The sequence below is a fragment of the Coloeus monedula genome (genome assembly GCF_965178545.1).
Source record: "Coloeus monedula genome assembly, chromosome: 1".
Taxonomy (NCBI): Eukaryota; Metazoa; Chordata; class Aves; order Passeriformes; family Corvidae; genus Coloeus; species Coloeus monedula.
The window spans coordinates 20439694-20455660 of NC_138781.1; the positions used below are offsets into that span (position 1 = coordinate 20439694).

General features: G+C 37.0%; 1 protein-coding gene across 2 annotated transcripts in view; it reads right to left on the reverse strand.

Annotated features, from left to right (window-relative positions):
* Nucleotides 1-15967, reverse strand: part of LOC309572703 (macrophage mannose receptor 1-like) — a gene marked incomplete at both ends in the record, with an annotated part of 55121 nt that overhangs the window by 27161 nt on the left and 11993 nt on the right. For both annotated transcript variants that reach the window (XM_082281139.1, XM_082281140.1), the window contains 4 exons: nucleotides 3539-3696; nucleotides 7463-7645; nucleotides 12048-12194; nucleotides 14594-14707. In XM_082281139.1, coding sequence (XP_082137265.1) covers nucleotides 3539-3696; nucleotides 7463-7645; nucleotides 12048-12194; nucleotides 14594-14707 — 602 coding nt within the window. The remainder of the gene's footprint in view (nucleotides 1-3538; nucleotides 3697-7462; nucleotides 7646-12047; nucleotides 12195-14593; nucleotides 14708-15967) is intronic.

A 15967-nucleotide genomic window follows, 5' to 3' on the forward strand; every position in this document is an offset into this window, starting at 1 on the left:
TTGACTTACGCTTTCTTTGATTATCCACCATTCTTAAAAGCAATCCCTTGAGGGTGACAACAATACACCATCTTTACAAAGACTACTGATTTAATAATCATGTGGGAGGAAAGGGAGATATCATCTCTCCCCACAGTAATACAACTCTAACAGAAAAAAACCAACATCAAAATACTGCATTCCTTAGTTAATACTTATACAAAATTTTGAAGATGTAAGAAGTTCTTTGTCAAAGTCAGAATTAATATTCTTATTCCTCACACTGCAGATTCTCAGAAGAAGCAATGACATTCAGTGGAAGTCATACTGAAAGCAAGGAACATCACACTACATTCCCCAAATATTTTACATATATTTTGGCTGAACAGATGAACTGTATTAGGAGAGGAAGGGAAATGTGTGTGCCTCTCACCTATGCCTTAAAGACTCCACCTTTATAACTGTAATTTCATAGCAGTTGATGGCAATTTCTTCTTTTTTCCTTCTTTTTACTCTCCCTGTTGCCCCCTCCCAAATGTAAAATAATCGTCAGACACTTCTGCCACAGTATCCCAAGCTCTCAAGAGACTCAACAAACCTTGCTTCCAGCAAAAACTCTCCCAAAGCTCAACACTTCTGCCTGCAAAAACAAAGCCTTGTATGTTCACCTGGTGCTTGTGTTTGTCCTGTGCTTACTGCAAGGCAAGTCCACTGGTGGCTGTTACACCATCCCTACCACGTCTTTCTCATTAGGTTGGTAGGCCCTTCAAATAATCACCCAAATCTCTGACCTTTGCAGACTGGAAGAAATCATCTTTGAAAGACCTTCAGACTTCTTCAACACAGGAAAACCTACTCTGAAGCTGTGTGTCTCTAGTTGCAGAAAGATAATTTGCTGCCTTTCCATAACTGCGTCTTCACTGGGAAATTCATGCAGTAATTTCTAGATACTTCTTACCATGTCTTATGAGCTGCCTTTTGAAAATATATCTCTGTTCTCTTGCTTTCTCATTAACTAAACCCAAACACTTCCTTGAGAAAGAAGGTGGTGTTACAGACAGGGCCAGGCTTTGTTCCATAAATATAACTGACGGATTCAGATGGCTTCAGCCAAGGACTGATCAACCCAAAAATATCAACAACGGAAACGTAAGTGTACTTAGGTAGGTAAATGTCAACAAACTTAGAAGATCAACTATAGTTATGCATTGCTTGGTCAGCTGACAGCTGATTGCAAGAGCTGAGCTGGTACAACTTCCACGGAATTTCTTCAGCCAAAACCTACATCGTGCTTTCTGTATTGCTTTTGGGCACTGATACAAGTGAAAGGATGGCAGCTCTTCTAAAGGAGCAGAAAGGAAGAGCATGCTGCTACTTTTATTTATTTATAGCTACAGCCATAATTATATCTATCTATTGCTGTTGGAATTAAAAGAGCCTCTGAGGTTTTGATACAAGTCTTACTTAATACATATTCAGTGCTGGAGGACCTCAAGATCCTTCTGTAGTGAATGAGTCTGTGTTCGGTGAAGGAAAAGAAGGCTTGGACTAACAGAGAACAGAGTCCTCCCTTCCTAAAGCCAAGCACCCTGAGTGAGTATTTTCAGGTGGTTGTTGACCACAGTATTAAGCATGCCAGCTTGCCATGGGAAACTGCTTCTGAGCAATGGTCATAGGTTATCTGGCTGCACTGAGTGCTGCCATTTTAGCATGGCATACAGCACATGACCAGTGGGCCCAAATCTTAATGCTTTGAGACCTTCATCATTGAATTAATTTCATTATAGTCCCCAACCAGATGTTGGATCCCTTTTAAAATCTGAGGTCATCTTCTGTCAACAGATTTGCCTCAACACATACACACCACTGCATGTATCTGTAATTATTCTTGTCTCCTTATAAATGAACTGCTCGTGTGTCCCAGCAGTTTGGTCTGAACTTCAAAATTTTAGTGACCATACAAAGTGAGAATGAGGGCATAACTAACAATTATTCCTATTTTTCTATCCATGTCTTCTCCCATGCCCAAGCAAGTTCTCTGGCCTTGACCAGTATAAAAGTTTTTGAAGCAAGTGCCATTTACATCCTTGAATGACTGACTCCCACCTCGGAGCGTTCAGCTTCTTTCCACTGTCTGACCCTATAACTCTGATAAGCAAAGCATCTACTACAACCTCAATCAGCACTGGCATAGCCACCGCACAGACAACAGAGCACAAAAATCCTCACATCCTTAAAAGATGGTTGGCTCAATTACCATGTGCATCATGGCATGCCTAACGTGGAAGAAATATACATTTACACTTCTCTCACCAGAGTATGCCCACTAATACAGCAGAGAAGATTTTTTAATAATTTTTGTAACTATAAATGAGACTCCTCTATGTCGCCTGCTACTTCTTCCTGATGCAGGGCTGGCTCAGCCCTCTCCTGCTGCTCTCAATCTTTAAACTTGAGTGTTTCTGCACCAGAATGATGGTGACACATGAGCCAGCTGCATGCATATAGGCCATGGTTGCTGTTGATGACTGCACTGAAGCAAACAAGAAAACTAAACCTACTGGAGCCTGGCTGAAAGCTCATGCTCCAAGTAGAGCTCAGTAGAGTGTTCAGGACATTGAGAAAAAAAACCTTAGTTTTCCTCTTCAGTTTAGAAGTGCACTAACCAAAAGTGTAGCAAAAGTTCAACCATTAAGTTTTAATTTTGCAAAATAAGAAAATACCTTTGGTATGTGTACGTGATTTTGTCCCTCCTGATATAATTGGCAAACTCTAAAGGAGGTGGTAAGTTCATTGGTTTTAATTATCACAAGAAGGAAAAATACAACATCAACACAGACTGATTTTTATGCCAGGTACTATCTCTTTTCCTGTAATACTCCTAGGTCACTGACCATTGACATATTCCAGAAGAACAGCCCTTTCTAAGCAGCCTTTAAATTGTAGGTGTACAGTCACTTAGGAAAGGCTTTCACTAATGCCCCTGCTAAATACTTTACTACTTTTCTCACAGCTCTTCGCGTGCAGTGCAGACACAAGCCTAACAATTAAACCATCTAGATCCAAGATTTAGAACTTTGCTTAGAAAAATAAAACTTAAGATTTCTGTTTTCTTCTAAAGAGAGTATTTCTCTCTAGCATCAATAAAAATTGCTAATGCAACTTTTTAAGGTGAGTACCATATTCAGTCAAAATAGAAAAAAGCCAAACACATCCAAAATGTCTTTTTAGTTTCCTGAAGAAAACACTTACATGTTCATCTGCTTCCCAATGTAATTATAAGATTCTTTAAAGAAGTTCATGTGCACAAACTGAAATCCTGACATATGGATGCTGGGGGGCAGTTGCTACCACTTGTCTGCTTCTCAGTGAAATTTTCTGGCAACCTCAAACAGAGATCTTTCCTCAAAAAAGTTATTACTGACTTTAAAGTAGGCTGCTTCAAGCAGTAACATACCCATTTTTTTTACTATTTTTTGTTATTTGCTCTTGCATAGGAAAAAGTTCAAATGATAAATGAAATTATAAGACAATTCAGTCAATAGCTATGTGACTTTACCTTTCCCTTCATAACGACACAGTCCTCTTGCCTGTTGTTTGCATGAGTGGGTTCTCCACGAAGCCACTTGGTGTAGCTGACAGGTGTTCCATCACTCCATTCAAAATACATCTGAACCTTGAGGTCATTCAACCCAATCCACAGCTCATCAGATGGCTCTAAAACATACAATTAACAGTTCTTTCATATAATGTGAACTTTTGTCTTCGTGGAAAACAAAAAATTTTATCCTCAGGAAGTTTAAAAGGCAGTCAGGAAATTAGGGCTCTCAGCTTCACAGAGGTGAGACTGACCATCACATATCTACTCCAGTCATCAGCAAAGGCCACCCACCAAAGTGGCAATAAAATAAGGGTGTTCAACATCATAGAAAACAACCAAAATACTCCCTTTGCCAAATTACATTGCAACACAACTAGGTTCTTCTTTTTTTCCAACTCAAAACTCTTGTAACAAGATACAAATAAACACCTAAATAAAGTATTACCTCCCCTTTTCCTCCTAGTTTTAGTAAAATGAAGAAAGAAGTGTCCTATTTTCTAATGCTCAGACACTCAGTGATGTCTTTTAGAGCTGATAACTAGAGTACTTGCAAGTTTTCCAGTTCTGTTGTTCCTATAATTTATTTCATTTCAGAGTAAAATGAAATACACATGGTTGTTGGATTTTTTTCACTTTTCAGTTAAAGGAGTTAGCTGCTGGCTTTTGGCTAGAGAAAACTGCAGGACTGATCAAGAAACTTACTTCACACTCTGTTTCTGAGAGGTTCATTTGCATGTGTTTAAATTCCTCCACTCTAACACACAACACTATAATGTTCATATTTGGTTTTTCCTCTGAATAAACTATTTGAATAAGGAGGATTGAAAATTTAGGCATTTATAATCAGTCTGAATTCCATCATTATCAAAGGGATAGATAGAACTGATATTTTGACTTTGTTCAGTGCAACTGGCATTTTTTAAGATATCATTTCATTATTTATTTCCAGTCTGTTATCCAGTATATACCATAGGCAGCAGGTACTTCCTTTTGTCCACAGCACTATGACTCACGCTGACCAACTGCATGCCCAGTCCATTCCTTGGATAGCTGTCTTTCCAAGAAAAACTACTTGGTTGCTAGACTTTCCTCATTATTAACACTTTTCATTAACAATAAGGAGACTATTTTTTAACAGTTTTTTCCTTTGCTTATAACCATTTATTTCTAATCATCACGCTCAGAGATTTTTTCCTGTTCAGCTGTCAAAGTTCTTGCACTCTTGCATAACTCTTCTTCTAACACACTCTATCCAGACTGACCACAGTCAAACTGACAATGAAATCACCCATGGATATTAAAAATATCAGCTTTTTGTGAGCCCCCACAAAAAGTCATCAGTTGCAGCAGCAGGTCTCTCAATGGTTCTTTTCTGATTCTGCCATCCCTACCAACAGAACTGCCTACAAAAAAGCTAAAAGTCATTGCCCTCAAGGAAATTCTTTCTGATTAACACATTTCGGATGGAGGTTTTCCTAGATTCCACCATAAGCTAAAACTCTTCTGTGACATTTCTGCTATCTGCTAGTTCAGGAACTAGGAGGCTTCCCATTCTGGCCAACCAAGATACTGCAAATATCACCCTCCTAGCCGGTGAATGACACTTGAATGACAGACAGAGTCACCTCTTTGTCCTTTCTCCTTCCCTCCCTCAAGTCTCCTGCCTTTATAACACCTAAGTGTGATCAGCCCTCATAACTCACCACCTCTCCCCCATGAAGAAGTGCTCAAATTCACAGGCTCTCAGGCTCCCTTTTCAAACACACACCTTTACCCCTTCTTGCAGACTGTGCTTTAAGTTCAGAAGTCCCCCAAAATTACATTTCAGTACCCTTGTTTAAACTCTCCTCTGCTAACACAATTGAAAGCTGTTCCAATTCTACTGCCCATCGTACTCTCATTCCCTCCTTGCCCACTACCATCCATGCTCTCTAATTTATTTTTTGTTTAGTTACTTCTTAAAATCTTTCTTTCTGTGTTTACTGAGCACTTTGCACAGCAGAGGCATCATCCATGGCCAGAGCTTCTACTGCAGTGGGCTCACACCATGGTAATACAAACAATAAACAAAATTCTTTAACAAAATAACTACATCAAAGTCATCTAAATAAGCCACGCAAATCTATGGAGTCTCTTCCTACATAACATTTTTTTCTTCAGTAGAAGAACTGTTACTTTTTTGCAATCATCTCTGCAGATGTATGATTAAATACCAAGAGGGTTTTTTTCCAGCAATTTTTGAAGCAGCTTCCCATTCTCAGTCATGCACATTTGTGCCATATCACATGCTGGACTTCCGTGTAAACATCCAGAATGCACTTCTTTATTCTTCATGTTCCTCTCTAAAGTTCTCCTTTGTGGGTGATGCCAACAAAAGCTCAGCTACCATGACAATATTCATCTCATTGTACCCCTTCTTCCTTTGTTTTATCATGGGACTGTGAATTGTTTGGCACAAAGATAGACTTTCGTTCTTTCTGTACAGCAGCGTCCTGATGCAGACAAGATTTTCTAGGCACTGCAATACATGGTGTTCTCCTCTCAGCGGTGAACAAGGGTAATCTGATACAGTCATAAACTCTCGTAAAAGGCTTCTTTAGTTGTTCCTATATTACTTCTCTGAAAAGAATGCTTTCAAAATAGTCTGTTGCAGCTAGTTCACCATTTGTGAAAAGCCTGGTTTCCTTCAGGACTATTTGCTATTCAGAAACACTCACTTTTACAAAAACAGAATAGCACAGTCAGTTCAGGAAAGGTCTTTGGAAGAGGTATTAAACTATGAAATAACCTACTTCTCATATGTAAGGTGAAAATAGAACTACTTTCCTTTAGAACCTAACTTCTATCAAATGTCCTAATGTCTCATCAAGAGATTCCACCTTTCCTAAGGATACCTTTTGAAAGAGTAAAAGTTTCATGTTGTTCATGAACGAGCAACAAGTCGCTCTTTCAGGAATGTGAAGAGAAGTGCAAGTTGCCATGAAGGTGGCTAGGATACAAAAATAAAACATATCAGCTGTTTTATGATTTCCACTCCAAGACTGCTTTTATGCTGCAGCTCAAAGTACATGGCTACACTTTCAGTGAAGGATAAACTAATTCACCTTTACCTGGCACTGAAAGCACACATAGGATCAGTCACTGCAAAGAAGCACACATAGGTGTGAACATGCTTCTCCCATCAAAGAGCAGTTAACTGTTCCTCCATGCAAAAGCAGGTTCATGTAAAGCAATAGCAACCATGAAATTGCCTCAGAGTCTGCATGGCTGCATTTTCTGAATGAACACATCTTCCATCTGTAGACTAACTTGCCTTGCAACAGCTCAGAAACCAAGCACCTAAGTACTGTATTTGATATGGGGCACATCTGAATCCATGTACTGGGACAGATAGATTCTGTTTCAGAAGAAACACAAGCAGCATGACTTGAAATGTAAACACATGGCAGTGCCAATAATAGGACACAGATCTTTCCAAACTGTCTTGGACTAGCAGACTTTCCTTCTCTTCATTTATTTTTACAGATCAATTGAAAAAATCCTTTTATCTTCTGGAAAAGTTTTAAATTGTTTTAACCTATATAAAAGGAGGCAGAAGCAGACCCTAAGAAATTGGAGTTTGGACATAATGCAATTTGCATCACTGACCACAGCTTTTTTGTGGCAGTAAAGTCTGTTTGGGTTTTGTGCTCCTATTCTGTGGTTTTTCTTCCTCTGATTTTTTTAATTTAAAATTTAACTCCTTCTGCACTCTGTGATCAGGGAAATTACTATTTTTAAACAGTCTCCTCATTTTATTAACAGGTAAGACATATTCAAAATACCTTCTTTACTCAGAATAAATATACGTGTATATATATGTTATTATGAAAAAATACTCACGGTACCCAAGTTGAGAAATAACAAAGCTGTATTCTTCAACATTATGGATGCTTGCCAGATCTCCATCCTCTTTTCTGCAAGATGTTAAGGCATCTTTCCATATTTTGGGGTCCCTATGAATTATGTAACAGTGACCAGCATATGACATCCATTGATCAGGACACCTAATAGGCACATTCACCTCTGAAAAGAAAAATTGCCACAAAGAGTTTCAGAATAGTGTTCTTCACTAGAGACTAAACATCACATCAGAAAATATTCAAAAAAACATTAATCATGTATTTTCTTCACGAAGAACAACAGAGGTGAAAAATACATAAAGGATAAAAGTCTGCGTGAATAATTGAAAGTTGAAATTTCCACATTGTTTTTAAGAACACTTCAGGTGCAAACAAGTGCTTGCAACTTGTGAAAAGACAATAAAACACTTTAAGTTTTGTCCTTTATATGCATGCATACTGACATACTAAAATGTAAGGTCTGCAGAGTGGTGCTTTATAATTTTTCTACACTGATGGCAGCACCTCTCTTCAATCCCCATGCTGTATGTTAAGAATCTGACTTCACAATACATACTTATGAGAGTAACTATTTTTCCCCAAAACTTAGGCACTTTATGGATTAGCCCATCTGCTAGACTACGGAAAAAAATAACTGATTATATATAATCCCAAGAGAACCCAAATAAGACTACTGCTTTTAGGAATCCTTTTCAGAAGCTTAACTGATAAAATTATGCTGTCAAAGTAAATGATTTATGCTTAAAACTTGCTTTTAGAAGCTCAGTAGAACAGCACCAGGATATTGCCAACAAACACAAAGCTGTACAGCAAACAATTCAGCCTTGGGAGGAGTGCCACCTGAACATATAATAAACAGAGTATTGCTGTTGAAGAAACAAATTAGGATTCTTGCAGCTCTTTATTTATAATGAGCAGATGGGTTTAGCAAACACCAACATATAGAGTAGAACAAGGACAGCAGGTTTTCAGAAATTCTGCTGGCAAAAACACTTCTGTGTGTCAGAAGGAGAGGAAATGTCTTTGTTTAACAGTGGGATGTATTCTCTAGGAATGTTTAAATAGGCACCCAAACTCATGACCAGTCAGGCCCATGTTGCAGGCACATATCCTGTTTCAACTGGAACATACTGATGATTAATAGATATATAGTGCCACAACGCACACTTCTGCTGGTTCAGGCCTGCCTCTGAAAAGTACTAGCATGTTCTCACAAAGTTCAAATAAAACCAAACCTTTTTTCCCCAGGACAAGGGGCTCAATACTTGGTCAGAGACCTCTCAATTCTGCCACAGGAGAGGAAGAACTGAAAAAGAGAGTGGAGGAAGCCCAGGAAAACAAACTGAATGTACGTGGTGATGTTGGGAGAAACAGGAGAGCACAGAGGTGAAAAATGCTTTTGTAGAAGTTGTCTGATGCTTCAGGCAGCCGCCTAATTTGTCCTATACCTGGTCTCCGCTCTGAGCATATGCATTTTACAGTGCTTTGCCATAAATCAGAGAACACTCAACATACCCGTCTGCAAACTGCAAACACTGAATGGAACAGAAATCAACAGTTCAGGCAGGGCTGCAGAGAGAGTCAAAAATGTATTTATGTCTCAGTGAGTCCAAGAGCATCTCTTTTTCAAGCTGATGGAAACTGTGACAATATTACTCACTGAACACTGAAGCAGCTATGGCAGGACAGGAAAACTTTTCCTTGTAGACCCAGTAACACCAGGGAACTTGTTGCAGGCCACAAAACAAAAAAAGCATTTGATGGTCTAGTTTCCTTGGTGTAAGCCTTATTGAATTACATTGCTGGGGATTTCTTAGCACAAGAAACTCTTCGTTCTTCATTTCAACTACTCAGCAAAAATGAACCCTGTGCTTCCCCATTCTACTTTTAAAGAAAATACTAGACAACTCAAAGCCATCCAGTTTACTTTTTCATCCTAATGGAAACAAGTACTACTACTCCCTGGATATCATTTCACTTAAACAAAAAAAGCAATGCAAATTATCACAAATAAAAGGTAAAAGATGATATTACATTAATGTGTAAAGAATATTATTCCAAATGTCAAGCTGATAAATTTATTAGCCTGTAACTGTAGAATTGTTATTCCTCAAAGAGAGAGCAAGTACTCTTGTAAAGTTAACTTTTTTATAAGCTTGACTTTCTGAAGTCTGAAAATCTCACAGTGGTTGACTTGGGTGTCTAAAAGGGTGAAAGCACTCGCTGAAGCCAGTCTCATGATTCAGACATGCAAATTTCTCTCTTAGACCCATCCTCTGTGGTCTGATAAGGGAGAGAGACACAGCATCCCAGCAATAACAGTAAGAGCATTTATTTCCTCTAAGTGAATATTTAAAGGAACATTTGGAAAGAGTACTTTAAGATACTGCACTTTGTTGGCTTGGGATGAAATCTGCGTTGGCAATCACTTGGTGGAGGTAGACAGACAACCTTTCCTTTCAACGTTTTTAAGCTGAAATTAATACATTTCTATTAATCTACTTAGCTATGTTACAGAACAAATTCTCTGTAGCCCTAAGACTCTACATCACTTTGATGTATAAAATGATGTGGCCCTCTGCTGGAAAAAATACTTTGTTACAAGAAATAGGAAACAAAACCTCAAAACAATCCTGCAGATGTTTGCTTTGTGAAAATCCATCTGTAATGAAAACAAACATTCTGTAAAGATCTTTCCCGACTTTGTTTTGAACACAAGCATGATTAAATTCTGTTGTAAAATGTTCCTCTGTCCCACATACTGTCCTGTTAGACAAAATTATAACTTCTAGGGTTAAAATTTCGAAGGCTTGTCTCTGTGTTTAATGTCAGGTGAACAACTACGTGCATGCATGAATTTGCAAGTAATTTATTTCTTAACTCAGGAAAACATGATCTGCCACGAGTTTTCCCTTACACCTTTAGAAGCTGAGGGCACTTAACACCTTGCACGATTCCATGCTTACGCCTTTTATTACTTCCCCCCGTGGGACATTTTGGAAAATATTTTATGAAGTGAACCACTGCCAATTGCTGGTTTATCTGTCACAGTGTTTCCTCAGCAATTTCTGTTTAATTGAAAACTTCTGTCTCTTCCTTCAAATTACTGGTAAACTGGAGGGTGGAGGTGGGGGGTAGTAACAAAAGCCAAACACAAAAGAAAGTAATGACCATTAGACACACTCCCCCACCCCAAAAAAACTGAATTTAAATCTAAATAATATAGCAGCCAGTATTAAACTGATACTGTATTTACAGGCATCAGTGTTTCAGAACTGATGTGTGAAACCTGAAAGCTGAGCAGCAGCTAGTTGAATAACCTAAAACAACCTATATATAAATGGAACTATTTGGGTATCACTGGTATAAAAATACTAACGAAACTTTACATCTTAAATTAAGAAGTGATTTAAACATGCACTGAATTCTTTCTCAGCTAAGGCAATGAATGTGCTTGATTTCAACACTGAGGAATTAATTAAATTCATTAATTAATATGTATTTTAATGTCTAATTAATGATACACCAGCTCATTCTTGTGGTTTTTTCTCTTAGCAATAAAGCAAAACAAATGAGGCAGAATCCTCTGTCTTAAGTGTTTTTAACAGGACTGATTCTATATTGACAAACACAGAAAAATTATTTAAAAACACCAACTGTTTTTTAAGCCAAGTATCAAACAATGATTTTTCAAAACATCTGTTTCACAAATAGTGATGCATATTAATAAATGAACTGGAACTCTAGTAATAGCTTAGTGTTCTACTTCTAAAGCTACACAAAATAATATTTGTGGATTTAGGAGATACAGGTATGTCCTGGATAAAGAAAGGGACTTGGAAAGAACAGCAAGAAGGAGTGATGAAACAAAGGAATAAGTTACAATGTGTTTATAATATACAGATAATAAGGAAACAGGTCTAAATAAATCTTATCCCTGTTCTGTCTTATGTACATTAGGCAAGTTCCAGAATCACATTTCCTCTGAAAAAGTATCTTTACACATCTAATTTAAATAATATAATAAAGAATTGTATATGATTATTTATGTATACAAGTAAGTATTTCTATATTTCTATATAAATATTTCTATATTTATAGACATATAAATACACTAAAATATCTAATTCAAAATAATTTTTAGAAATTCCTCTAGCCCACTACTGACTTGCAATGACTCATAAGCACTAAAAATTACAGGAAGAAGAAGTGAATTCGTCTAATTTTGTACATGGGGCTTCAGAAAATTACATCATTTTAAAAATATTAAATTCATGTTTTATTATTTTATAATCAGAATCTGACAATTCTGCATGGTTTTGGAAAAGAGAACACAGTTTTGCAATTTGGAACTCAGGACTATTGAAGAAAGATTATTACACAGGAAATAGGGAGGCCAGAACAAAAAGGAAGTACACACTGTTCACTTTTAGAGGGAATCTTGGACAAACCACAGTCTGCAGTGTCCTTTGCTTGGTTTTACCAAGTGCAATAACACCTATTCCAATTAAAGATAAAAATCACTGCTCATTTAGGATTTGTTGAGGGTATATTACCAAACCTACCTGTAGGAATAATGAAAGATTCTAAAGTAGCATTTCCTCGTTTACAAATATAGCCAAGTTTCTTATCACATTCCCAGTTCTCCCACTTAGCACCTTTGCTAGGATTTAATGCACCACAGATTTTTCCAGGTTCTGGAGAAGGATGGCCTAAAAAAAAAAAAAAACAAAAAAACAAAAATCCACCACCACAAACCTCAACAACAACAGTGTATAAGCACAACATGGTTACCCTCCCAGCTCTCACATTCTCTTCTGGTCCATGCTTCAACCATAAAATGAATTACCACACTGAAAGCTGTGGTACTCTACAGTCCTTTAGACTGAAGGGGGAAGTCCAGTCCCTTAAGAGATAATTTTTCCACAGAAGCCACAAGTCACAAATTCATAGTTTAACAGCCTCTTTACATGTTCAAAGTCTTGGTGAAAGGTATTAGAGTGCATATGTTTATTTTCTTTGGGATTTTTCCTCTTCTAAACAGAGAATGTCTAACCTCCAGAGGACAGTCTTCAGGTAAAAAAACTGTTCAGTAAGCTAGTCAAATTCTGTACTTGGTGTAAGAAAAATAATAAGTAATTATTTTGCTGATGTGAAGTTCTTGCCTATTTGTCTAAACAATATGACGATATCAGGATATTTGGATATTCTTGGATATAGTTGATTAGCATTAGCACTAACAAAAACACCTAGAAGAAAAATAGAAGCTATAGAACAGAAGAAATTTCTGCAATAAACCAGGTGAACTTCTCAAGATCTGACCTACTGTTATTAAACTTAGCATGTTTTTACTGTAATTTCTGACCATATGTCACTATATTACATATAAGCATTTGTACTACAAAGTGCAATATTTTTAGTGCCCAAGATTGTTCACTGAAATTTTCTTATATCCTTATGATTTCATTACTTTAGATTAAATACAGTCTTATATTTTCAGTCACGTTCTCTCTTATTCCCATAGGAGAAATAGATATGCTAACTTCAAAAATATAATCTTAAATTGTTTTAATGCACAAAGAAGTTCAGCTGTTGGCAGCTAGAACTCAAAAATTTCTAAGCAAAATAATTTTTTTTAAACATTGATAACAGTTCCAATTTTTTTCTGTCATTTATTTAGGGCTAGTGAAATGGAAAAATATGAAGTTTCCGCAAATTCCCTTCAAATGTACCAGTAGAAAAGCAGCCAGTTCTTGAACATCCAGTGTAATGGAGATGAGACAGAGGTAGGCTGACCAACATAAAGTCATGAAGGAGATAGCACAAATATAAAATATGTTATATGGACATTGGAGTAAGAGTACCTTTGAATGAAATTAAGGAACATAATGAGTTAAAGATAAATGGAACCCATTTTTGTTAGATCAAAACCCATCTAATTCTTTACAGTACAACTGAGAGTTGTCTGCAGTTTTAACAACCATGAACAGCTCCTCTGGCTGCTTTGGCTCCATCTCACAACTGTGTTTCCCCCACTCCTTCTTGCATCCAGATTCTCATCAGTGCACTCGGATGACAGATCTATAAATACCTTCACAGCAACTTGCAGTTCATCTGTTTGCCTGTGTGCTCACTCCACTGGAGAGCTGTTCATAAAGTAGTTCAATTCACTCTTCAGGGTTTACTACTTAAGAAGTTTGTCCACCTAAAACATGCTTTTGGGCTTATCTACACAAGGGAGGCCCTGGGTGATACGCTGGAGCATGCAGGTGTGGTTACTGGTCATTAAATACATCTGAAATTCTCAGTGAAGATAAAGAGCATTTACACTGCAGACATCTACTTTAAATCAGTCTCCAAAAGCTTCCTGAATAGCCAGTGCAAAGGAACAAGGCAAGGACCCTGAGAAAAGAGACCTTTACACCGGCACTCTGTGTAGTCAACCAGAGATACAGCCCATCACCATGTGCACAGATGGCATAGAAACAGGCTTTTTAATGATGGTACCAGAGCTCAACACTGCAGCTACAGCTGTCAAGTAGCTGGGCTTCCATCAAAATAGACTAGCCTCAAATGTTTGGTTTCATACGTGTTACTGTTGTAAGTAGGTTAATCCCAAACGAAAAAGAAAATCTATTCTTTAAACAAATAAAAAAAATTGAACAAAAAACAAATTGGAAAGGAATTTTTAAAAAAGGAAAAAGAAAAATAAAATAAAATTTTAAAAAACAAAACGGACAAACAAATCCACCCCCCACAAAAAAGCACTGATCAGTCTAATTTCACAAATGAAGACATCTACAGCACCTGATTTCTTCTGTATTCAGAAATAAAATAAACTAAGAAGATATGCAAATGAAGTGTCAACAGATGACTTAAAACTTTCCTATGGATTTTGAGGCTACTTTTTCCATTATGAATAATAAATTAAGCCCCATGTATATCCCTAGCATAAGGGCCATTACTCACAGTGTTTATAATCTCTATCAGAATCTTTCAACATCAAAACAAGGTCAATAATTGCAGGAGAATAGACTGCCAGAAAAGATATCTGTTACACAATGACCAAATTTTTGCCTTCTGAACTGAGTAGCAATGTATGTAACCTTACCTGGAACCCAGTTTAAGTACCGAAGAGGAGCACCACCAACCCATTGCCATCCACTGTTGAAATTCAAACTGTTAAGACCAAACCAGAGAGCTGAACTCAGTGTGCGAGTCAGACCTAGGTAACAGAGACACAGAGAGATATTGGAAGTCCACAGCAAGAGCAAGAACCTCCTAAAGACTTGAGGGTTGAATTCTAGTGGCACCGTCTCCTTCTCCTTTTTCCTAGTAAAAGTTTTAACAATTTTTAATGTTCTAGTTAAGGTGGTTAAGCTAAACCTGCAAAACAGGTCATTGGTTAGTTACATACAGTTACATTGGTCAGTTTAGTTTTAGGTTTGGAGAATTTTATTACAACAGGGAACAAAATGACTCTGTTACCATTGATCACAAACACAAAACTTTTTTTTCAGAACTATAAAATATTAAATGGATAAAGTTGCAGAAAAGGTCACGAAACCAAAAATCAGTTTTCTAAAATGAAAGATATAGTTTTCCAGTGTGTATTTTCTCTTCCATAAAATTAACAAGTGCTAATTTCACAGTGTATAAAACCTGTTCTCATTTATCAAAATACACGAAAATTCAATCATTGCAAACATCATCTTTTTAACAGAATTACTTGTGCATTTTTCAGACTGATCTGATTTTAGTTCTTTAGCCAATGATAAGTCAGGCTTCTAAAAAACAATTCAAATTTATTCCTCTAGATCTGAAAAGCAATCAGAAATACGGTCCTGCTGAACATTATTCATAGTCATTACTAATCAATTGTCTATCTGTGCCATTAGCATAAGGAATCACAGCTGGATGACTGCTGATTTTTTAAATTTAAGTGCATTTCTGCATAGTTCACAGAAAATCATTGTGCAATGTATAACATTTGTTTCTGCTTCTACTGAAGGCATCATGCCAAGATGTTGCAATTTGTAGTTTTCTTTGACACCACAAGGATGGGCAGCACTCGAAGCATGGCAAAGTTAAAAGGAGAGGTAGTTAACTACTGGAAAGGACTGGAACCTCATACCTGGTTTTGCACCAACATGTTAACATGTTCTATTACTTCTTCTGGACAAACACGTTGAGGTTCTGAGAACTGAGCCTGACAGGAAATCCTGGTACTGCCAGTGCAGTTGTATAATGAAAAACTGATCTTCACATGCATTTAGCAACCATATCTATTAGTTTGCAATTAAAACACATCAAGTAATAACTAACTTCTGTGTCAGTGACAGTTTGCTCCCTTGAGCGTTAATTTCAACAATAATTTTGTCACAGTCATTAAAAAAACAACCTATGTTTTGGCCACATCTTAAAATTGAAAACAGAAATCTAGACAGAACAAATTGTTCATAGCATTAAAAATACATTTCTCATT